The sequence below is a fragment of the Diospyros lotus genome, chromosome 9 (assembly GCF_014633365.1).
Source record: "Diospyros lotus cultivar Yz01 chromosome 9, ASM1463336v1, whole genome shotgun sequence".
Taxonomy (NCBI): Eukaryota; Viridiplantae; Streptophyta; class Magnoliopsida; order Ericales; family Ebenaceae; genus Diospyros; species Diospyros lotus.
The window spans coordinates 12,608,024-12,618,238 of NC_068346.1; the positions used below are offsets into that span (position 1 = coordinate 12,608,024).

Consider the following 10,215-nt stretch of genomic DNA (forward strand, 5'->3'; position numbering starts at 1 on the left):
ATGACACTAATCCATTAGGATATTTAGGATATCCCTTGAAATCCTAGAGCAACCTATTGACATATCAAGCATATTTACAAATAAGAAACAAAAGCAAGAATAATCACAACAAAAACATATTAAGGTTATTAGCACAACCTTAACATTAAGGATAATTTAAATTTTACAAATCAAAACTCAAGTACCATCACTTGAGTGCATGATTACTTACTTAAACATTAGATATAAAACATAGAACACATCAGTCTTAAACTTTGAGTAATGTTGCCACTTATAGTCATGAGCTTACAAACTGCTCATGCATTATCCTTAGGATAACCCCAAGCAGAGGCCTATTAGAAGATACATCAATAAAGCATATGGCTAAAACCATTTTAACACATACGCGACATTGATAGATAAATCATACTAAAAAAAATCCTATCAAGATTCCTTGACCTTAAATATTCTCAAGGCAACCTCAACATATATAACCTATCAAGATAGGCTTAACATATCATTAAGCAATATTTCACATGTACAAAATATATTAAAATGTCTATGAGCATATGACATAAATAACAAGATTCCTTGAGATAATTCGCAAAGCATCTTTAACATAGAACAATCCTTACATTAAAGTTTTGCATAAGATAATCATCATCAAAACATAAAACTCAACAAGATCAGTAAAGGTGCTCTTATTGTGATGAAAGGTACAAAACAATATGGTCGATTATATGTTTTACAGGGTTCTATTGTTACAAAAGATGCTTTTGTTTCTACTTCTTCTTTATCTAATACCAATATCACTTGGTTATGGCTTATGTGTCTTGGACATATGACTAAAATAGGTATGGCTAAATTGAGAAAATGAGGACTTTTTGAAGGGTAGAGTACTGAAAAATTGGAGTTTTGTGAGAACTACGTCTTCAGTAAACAAAAATGGGTTAGGTTTAATAAAGGCATTCATAATACGAAAGTATACTAGATTATGTCCATATTTTTCTAGGAAAGTTTGGGTATTCTTCTTGAAACAGAAGACTGGTGTTTTTGCTACTTTCAAGCAATAGAAGACCATGATTGAGAAACAAATCAAAAGACAGATTAAGAGTCTTCGCACTAATAATGATTTAGAATTTTGTTCAAATAAATTTAATGTTTTCTGCAAGAAAGAAGGAATTCTAAGGCATTTAATAGTTCCAGGTATGCCATAGAAAAATAGTGTAGTCGAGCATATGAATAGAACCTTGATGAAAAATGTACAATGTATGCTGTCTAATTCCAGTTTATCTAAGTCTTTTTAGGCCGAATGTTTTCTAGGTAATTGGTCTCATTCATTTGTTATTGACAAGAAAACTCCAGAAAAGTTATGGTTAAGTACTCTTGCAAATTATTCTGATTTAAATTTTTTTTTGGATATCTTGCATTTGTTCATGTTGATAATGGAAAATTAGAACTAAGATATAAACAATGTCTCTTCCTTTGTTATAAATCTGGTGTTAAGGGTTATAAGTTATGGGATCCATAAATATCTAAAGTTGTGATTAACAGAAATGTTATCTTTGATGAAATTGCTATGCTTCATGGTTTGTCTGCAAAAGTATCTAACCCTACAGGTCACCAGAGTTCTGATATTCAAGTGGAGCTTAAAATCGACAAGAGTTAAAAATCAGAGTTGTCGTCATCTCAGATTAAGTCAAGCCCCAAGTTAAGCTTGAAATAAAGTGTTGGTTTATTAGATTATTGTATTGCTAAGGATAGATCCAAAAGAAATATCAGACCTTCTCAATGATATGCTGAAACTAATCTCATTGCATATGCTTTGAATGTGGCTGAAAATATTATTGACTGTAGTGAAGATTCTTCCACTTATTTTGAAGCAGTTTATTGTGCTGAATCTGTGAGATGGATTATTGTAATACATGAAGAGATGGAATCCTTACATAAAAATGATACTTGAAAATTGATGAAACTACTCGATAAGAAAACAGTTAAGTGCAAATGGATATTCAAGAAAAAAAAAGGTACACCAAGAGTTGAAAAAGAGAGATATAAATCCAAACTCGTAGTAAATGGATACAATTAGGTTCCAAGTGTGGACTTCACAGGTGTATTTTCCCTACTTGTAAAACACAAGTTCCATTAGAGCACTACTTGGTATTGTGGCCATTCAAGATCTTGAATTGGAATAGTTTGATGTTAAAACAACGTTCTTACATGGGGAATTTGATGAGGATATCTATATGCAACAACCAAAGGGTTTTGAAGTTCCAAGCAAAGAAGACTATGTGTGCTTGTTGAAGAAGTCTTTATATGGCCTGAAATAGTCTTACAGTGGTATAAAAGATTTGATTCCTTTATGATTAAGCACAATTTTAATAGATGCAGTTATGGTGATTGTGTCTATTTTAAAAGGAACAAGAATGGGGTCCTTTATATATCTGATTCTATATGTTGATGATATGTTAAGTACCATCGAAAGATAATGACGGGATAAAGAGATTGAAAGCTCAACTCAACAAAGAATTCGAGTTGAAAGATTTGGGAGCAACAAAGAAGATTCTTGGAATACAAATTTCAAGAGATAGGGAAGCAAGTAAATTGTATCTAAGTAAAAAATGATACATTGAGAAAGTCTTGACTAAATTCAATATGCTGAAGGCTAAACGTGTAAATATTCCGTTGACTGCACATTTTAAGCTTTCATAGAGCTTATCTCATTAGTCAGATGCTAAAATTGACAAGATGTTGAAAATGCTATACTCAAGTGCAGTAGGTTGTCTTGTGTATGCTATGGTTTGTACATGCCCTAATTTAGCTCATGCAGTGAGTGTGGTTAGTAGATACATGGCTAACCCTAGTAAAGAACATTTGAAGACAGTTTAATGGATTCTCTAATATTTGCATGGTACCATTAATGCCTATTTACAGTTCAAAAACTCTAGAGATAGAGTTATTGATTTTGTTGATTCTGAATTTGTAGGTGATCTTGACATGAGAAGATCGTTTACTGGGTATGTTTTCACCATTGGTGGTAGTGCTATCAGTTGGAAGGCTACCTTAGACTCTACCGTTGCTCTATCTACTACAAAAGCATAATATATCAATATTATTGAGGCTGTTAAAGAAGTTATTTGACTGAAAGGATTGATTGGTGAAATTAGTGAGAATCTTTAAGATAGTATGGTCTATTATGACAATCAAAGTGCTATTCTCCTCACTAAAGGTCAAATGTTTCACAAGAGAACGAAGCACATTAATGTGCGATATCATTTTATTCGAGATATTATTGCTCATGGTGAAGTAATTGTGAGAAAAATCAATACTCATGATAATCCTGCAAATATGTTGATCAAGTTTCTACCTATTGCAAAGTTCGAGCATTGCATGGATTTGGTTGGTATTCATCATGGAGATTGATTCTCCATGATTTCATTAGAAGAAAGAATTTTGGATAATTTCGTTTGTGGGTTTTGAGTCAATGTGAAGATTTGTGATAATTATGATTTAAAATCCTAATTCATCTGTAGTTAGGTTTCCTAATTTGACTGTGATTATGACTTCAAATTCGATTGTGATTATGATGTTGTCAAATTCAATTTTATATATGTGGGATTTATCTCATTTGGAGGCCTCATAAATCATATTCTGATCAGAATATGATTTTATGTGTACATCTATAAATGATTTTAGATTTGTAAATAGGTGTTCACATGAAATTAATGTATGGCAATATCACTTTTGTATTAACAATTATTTGTTTAGTGATCTTTTATTTTTTTTGGTCGTGGGTTTTCCCAATTTAGGTTTTTTACTTAAAATTATGTGCTCGTGTGTGTGATTGATGGTTTAATTATGGTTTGTATTCAATCCAATTTCATAACACAACCAAATGCAACATAAAATAGTATAACAGTAGTGGCTAAAGTTGGTTGTGCATTAAAAGATCTTTAGTAGCGGCCAATAGATTTTGTTGCTAATATAGTGACAATCACCTACCAACAAAACACTATACATAGAGGGAATGAGTGAGAACCGATGGTTTTATTCACTAAATAAGAGAGTTAGTGAAAAATTAAAGGCTTTTAAGTCATTAGGTGCTTTTTAGTGACAATGCAACCTTGGTCGCCCACACTAATAGAATTATTGGCAACATTTTTAATGGTCAGGACTGTTGCAAAAAGTCTTGTTTGTTGTATTGAGATCTTTTATTTTCACAAACCATGCCAATTGATGTATTTAAAATTTGGACTGTGCAGCGATCGAACCATTTTTAACTAAGAATGGAAAGTAATCTCGAGTTATTTTTCAAGTAAAACTCATGATGCTTGAATCAAAATCAAAACAGTGTCTCTAGCATATATTCAAGAATTTAGAATGCTCAGGGTGATTATGACAATTACCATGTTAAGGGTATTTATACTTTAAGTGCTAATAACTTGCAATTATCTCTTCGGAAGATATTTTTTGGACGCTTAAATTTGACACTTGTAATATATTTTATATTGATATTTTTTATATTTATATTAATATGACACAATATAAAAAATATCAATATAAAATGTCACTATAAATATAAAACTTCATTATCCAAATAATATTTTTGTATCTATAATTGAGTAGACAAATTATTTAAAAACCTAATGAGTGAGAGTAGGTGTGCACTATGTTGTTGAGTAGGAGGCTCAAGTCAAGGAATAAGCCACCAAGGCAAGTGGCCTATGTCGGGAGCCCTCAAAAAAATAGAGGGCCTCAAAATTATTAATTATTTAAAAAAAATTATTTATTTTTTGAGATGTAAAATTATTAATTCTATTTTATGATGGTTTTTGTTTGAATTTTGCTATTTATTTTATTGTGTCATTTGGACAAGGACGCCTGCCAATTCCTCAAGTCCATGAATCATTTTCAATATTAGGCAACATATAGTGATGTGTTATTTAGACGAGCAAGCTCTTCGACTCTCTAAGTCCACAGATCATTTTCTAATATGTTAGGAAATGAATAATAAGGTGTTATTTAGATAAGGAGACTCTCCAACTCCCTAAGTTTTTAAATCATTTTTTAATGTTAGGCAATAAATAGTGAGAGATCATTTAGAAGAAGAGGCCCCACAACTTCTTAAGTCCATGGATTATTTTTTAATATTAGACAATAAATAATGAAGTGTAAACCAGTAACGCAATAGAGAAAAAAAAAATAAAAAGACAAGAAATAACGTTATTTTAGGAGGACAATTTGATAAAATAATTTTTTGGACGGTGAAAATTTCTTCTAGAGAATCCTCATTAATCTAGGCATTAAAGAAAAAAAAAGTAAATCATGACTTTTTAATTTGCAAGATTTGGCTATGTATACATTCTCTACATTTCTTATTTATTCAACTCTTATATTTTTCGTAGAAATTGCAAAACCTAACCATGTCTCAAACAAAAAAAAATATTTTTAGCCACTTTTTTTGTAAAACATAAAAAACTTTTTCAGCCACTCAAACAAATTAATTGCACTCTATAGCCACTTTACCAGTTTTAACCATGTTAACTAATTTTATAAATATGTCATTTTATTTAAATTTTAACCTAATCAGTTTTGACCTTGTCACATTTCCAATTTAAATATTTTCTTGAAAAAAAGAATCGGATATAGAGTGTAATTAATTTAATTTATTTGAGTGGCTATAGAATGTAATTAGTTTGTTTGAGTGGCTAAAAATATTTTTTTTTTAGAAAAATGGCTAAAAACAATTGTGTGCATTTGTTTTGTGTTAGTTATGAATTCTATTTTTAGATTTTTTTCTTCTTGTCTATATTGTCAATTAAAAAGTATTTATTTTTTAAATTTGAATAAAAAAATTTAACTAGTGATTTTACATCTCAAAAAATAAGCAAATTAAATTTTAAATAATTTTTAGTATTTATTTATATTATCAAAAAAACCACCAAAATAATTCTTATTTATGGTCACAAATATTCTTAAACTTGTTGAGTTGAGAAGTGATTAATTGTGACTTGGAAGATGGGTGCGCACCATATAAAAGTGTTAATGTGCGATTTCTATTCTTAAATTAATATATCATTTTTAAGTTTAATAAAATTCTTTTTTACACTAAATTAATTTTAAACAATTTACAATTTAAACATGTATTTTGTTGACTGGACTACTAGTATATATTATTTTAAGACTTGGTATACCTATCATCTGGTAGCCCCTACTTTCAAGTAAAAAGGTTTACACATGGCAAAGACTTTGAACGCTTAGGACCTACAATCACGCACACTCCAAGTCTATGATTTAACGTTTGTTTAGCTATTACAAGTGTACTAATCAGGAAAATTTCTTCCCCCACCAAACCAATCTGAAAGGCCATGAATTCATTTATTATTTATTTTAATAAACAATATGAAATCTAGCTTTCTTAAGTAAATAAACATCCGGATAACTTTAAAAAATAAAAAGTAAAATAAATACTCATTTAAACATTTTCGATCAATTGCTTTGGTGGCAATCCAACAACAATTGCTATCAAAATCTATCTTATCGTGTGGGGACGTCAGTTTTTTTTTTTAAAAAAAATAGTAAACGTTTGCATAATTATATACAATCTAATTTGCTGAGATTAACACGCTGATTATTTATGATGCTCAGTAACATTTTTGTTGAAAATTATTTAAATAATATTATTAATTTTCTCATCGTTACTCTATATAAATTTGAGGTTTTTTTTTTTTTTTTGAAGTAAAGTGTACCATTTTGTAAGACTTTGCTTGTTTAACTTTACATGAGGTACAAAATGTTGACACCTAAATTGGCCTGAAATTTATTAAAACACTATTCAACCAACGGAGAGTAGGTATCAGTTTTTTTATTAAATAAAATTATATTGAAAAGAGCATCTAGTTATGCGCTTGTCACTGGGATTTCAATTTTGCGTCTGTTATATATTGATTGTCAATAATGCCTTGATGAGTTAGCATTTGTTTGTTAATTAATTAGATAAGCTCATTACAGTAGTCATTCTAAACACATCTAGAAGTAATTCATTGTAACGTCATTGAGACCTGTAAATTGTATGTATGATGGGTATAATTAAACAACTGTCCAAGTGCATGGGTGACTAGAACAAAGGTAAGGTAACATATTTCACCACAAAGACTTTTGGGATGCCATGCTTGCTTACAATATATCGACGACAAAAAATTGTGCCACAATCATTGAGTTCTAGTATATAACATCAAACAAGAAGATATATTCTACAGCCGAAAGTTCAAACCCAAAAATGACATTTTAAGCGTCTTCTACAAACAAACAAAAAAAAAACACCTAGCACCTCCTCTCCAGAAATTTTTTGCATGCGAGCCCTTCACATCACATAACAGAACAAGCATTTGGGTTATCGTCACTGAAGAGAGTGGTGAGGCGCTCGGTGGGAGTGTTGGGGCTGGGCAGGGCTTGAGCTACGTTCTTGACGTAGCCGGACGGCGCCTTCTTGTCGTAAGCTTGAGGAGCGTAAGGGTAATACACCAGATTGTACGGCACATACGGCCAGAACTCGGCTTTCTTGCCGGTGCCCTTAACTTTCTCCAACACCTTGTTCGGATCCACGTAGCCGCTAACACTCACTCGGCTTTGCTTCCGGCTTACCTCCACTGATTTCACTCCTGCATATATATTTATGTTATACAAACATCAATACAGTGAAGCTAAAACGTGGATATGTTGTGTGATTAGATCAAAAGATGATTTCTACAAAAGGGTTTTTCTTTTTTATTATTACTAGTTATTACAGGGTAAAAAGCATTTAATTGGAGGTAATAATCATATATTGCGACTAATCTATCCAGAACCGTATTTATTAGCTTTTATTGGATACACCTTAATTGTGTATTCTCATATTGTTGGTTGCAATGTATTTATTTTCTACTATTAAATATTTTTTATCGTGTGCCTTAAGAAAAACCCCATACAGAATATGTAATCAAAATAATAAAATCTTATATGCATTTAACTATTACAAACTATACTGACAATTTTTATATAAAATCTTCATAGTTAATAGATGGATATTATAATAAATAAAAAACTGGAAATAACTTTGAATTTTGTCTAATATTTTCTTTGGAAAATCTTTTCGCAGCCAACAAAATTGCTCTCCACAGCCACTCCTCCCAAAATTCACTAACATTTTCTAAACTTCCTATTTTATCCTCAACAACCCCACAACCACACCCATCTCTCTCTCTCACACCCATCTCCCTCTCCGAATATACACACATATATACAATCACAAACACATCTATATATATATATATATACATACACTCACACACCTATATATATATATATATACACACAAACGAGCTTGCGGCCATGGTAGCTGCCCCCGGCCACCATGGCCGCGGCCATCTTTTGCGACTGACGGCTGCTACGATGTCGCCATCGTTGCCAAGGGAACCCCCAAGTTCGAGGGGTCAGGGGCCATGAAGGTCGCCTCTGAACCCTAGGGTTCGGAGGCGGCAACTGCCATGGCTCCAGCCATGTCTCTGTGTATATATATATATATATATATGTGTGTGTGTGAGTGTGTGAGTGCATGTATATATACATGTGTGTGTATATTCGAGGAGAAAGAAGGAGATGGGTGTGAGAGAGTGAGAGAGAGAGATGGGTGTGATTGTCGGGTTGTTGAGAGTAAAATAAGAAGTTTAGAAAATGCTAATAAATTTTGGTAGGAGTAGCTGTGGAGAGCAATTTTGATGGCTATGAATGGAATTTCCCATTTTTTTTTTTCATAGAAGTTCTTTATATCATTTTGTCTAAGAAAGAACGAGAAGGACACTGCATTTATTACGTACTATATATCAGACTAGTCATTTAATAATTTAGTTGTTGGATTTCAGACAACGCGTGAGCATGTCGGTTTTATCTGTAAATTGTAATTCATTTATTATGCTAACAATGTAAAAGGGCGTGCGATGAGATGAGACTTCAAAGGTGGTTGTCCCAATTACACGTTCCAACACAAGAAAAACTCAATCTTTTGCTTGCTTTTGTGGAATCTTGGCTTTGTGTCTCATGTCGTAAATATTTTGACCAACAACTGTTGTTGCCCTAATGAGTGTGAATGACAGCCCGGAGACTTCAATACAGGTTTCAAAACTTAGCTTGATTTATAGCAGTGTGCCTCTCAGAGAAACATATTTCATTACAAAATTTAAGAATCATTTTCTTAATTTCCCCGGTTGTGTCTATGCAGTTTTCCTTTCTGGTCATGGAGTTTATTATATGCAAAAAATGATCTTCAAGAAGAAATATATATATATATATATATGAAAGAGAGAGAGAGAGAGAGAGAGAGAGAGAGAGAGAGAGAAGCGGGGGCGGGGGGGGGGGGGGGGGGGGGGGGGTTTAAATTAAGAACCTTTCATGGAAGAAACAGTATTTCTGATCCTCCTTTCGCAGCCATCACAGTCCATTTTCACCTTGATATCAACTGTCTAAAAAAAGCAAATACAAAGGAACCGAGTTTTTAAAATGATAATCGCATTGAACAGAGAGAGAGAGAGAGAGAGAGAGAGAGAGAGAGAGAGAGAGAGTACCTGCTTTACTTTGCGCTTTCCTTTCCTTATGCTGGTATCAGCGCACAAATCTGAAAGATGATCAAGGTAACCCATTTTTGCACCGAGAGAGAGAGAGAGAGAGAGAGAGAGAGAGAGAAAGAGAGAGAGGAGTATATGGAAATATGGGGTTATGATTAATTGTGTGTTCATATATATATACATAGAAGAGGAGAGGGGAAAGAAAATAAAGTTTGAATTAATTGTTTGTTTGTAAGGAAGCAGCGTTGGAAATTAAAGGGTGGGCAGACAATGACTTGTGTCCCCCAATCATGTTAAAAACTATCAAGCTCCAACTGGGCTCTGGGTATGATCACTTTTCACCAATAATTAATTCCAAAACACCTATGCACACACACGCCATCCTGCAGGTTGACTAATAAAGAATTGTTGCTGTTTTTCTTCAGTCCAAAGAAAGAGAAACCCACTCCGAAGGTGCTCGATCTACTTCTCTTCTGCGTTTTTACATTGAAATTTTGTACGGACGTGCTTCTCACTATCTATAGATTTTCAGCGGCGTGCGCACACATATATATCTTGGACAAGCTTGTTTCATTTTTATTTTTCTTCTTAATTTGGTTTTCCTTTGTTTTCAGAATAAGAAATTAACTAATGAAAA

General features: G+C 32.4%; 1 protein-coding gene across 1 annotated transcript; it reads right to left on the reverse strand.

Annotated features, from left to right (window-relative positions):
* Positions 1-7,070: 7,070 nt before the first annotated feature.
* LOC127810124 (heavy metal-associated isoprenylated plant protein 21-like) lies at positions 7,071-9,715 on the reverse strand. The gene is made up of 3 exons (XM_052349396.1): positions 9,579-9,715; positions 9,401-9,476; positions 7,071-7,640 (listed from the first exon to the last, which is right to left on the reverse strand). Exons 1-3 carry the CDS (start codon positions 9,651-9,653, stop codon positions 7,348-7,350), a joined length of 444 nt encoding a protein of 147 aa, XP_052205356.1. The 5' UTR covers positions 9,654-9,715; the 3' UTR covers positions 7,071-7,347.
* Between the last annotated feature and the right edge of the window lie 500 nt (positions 9,716-10,215).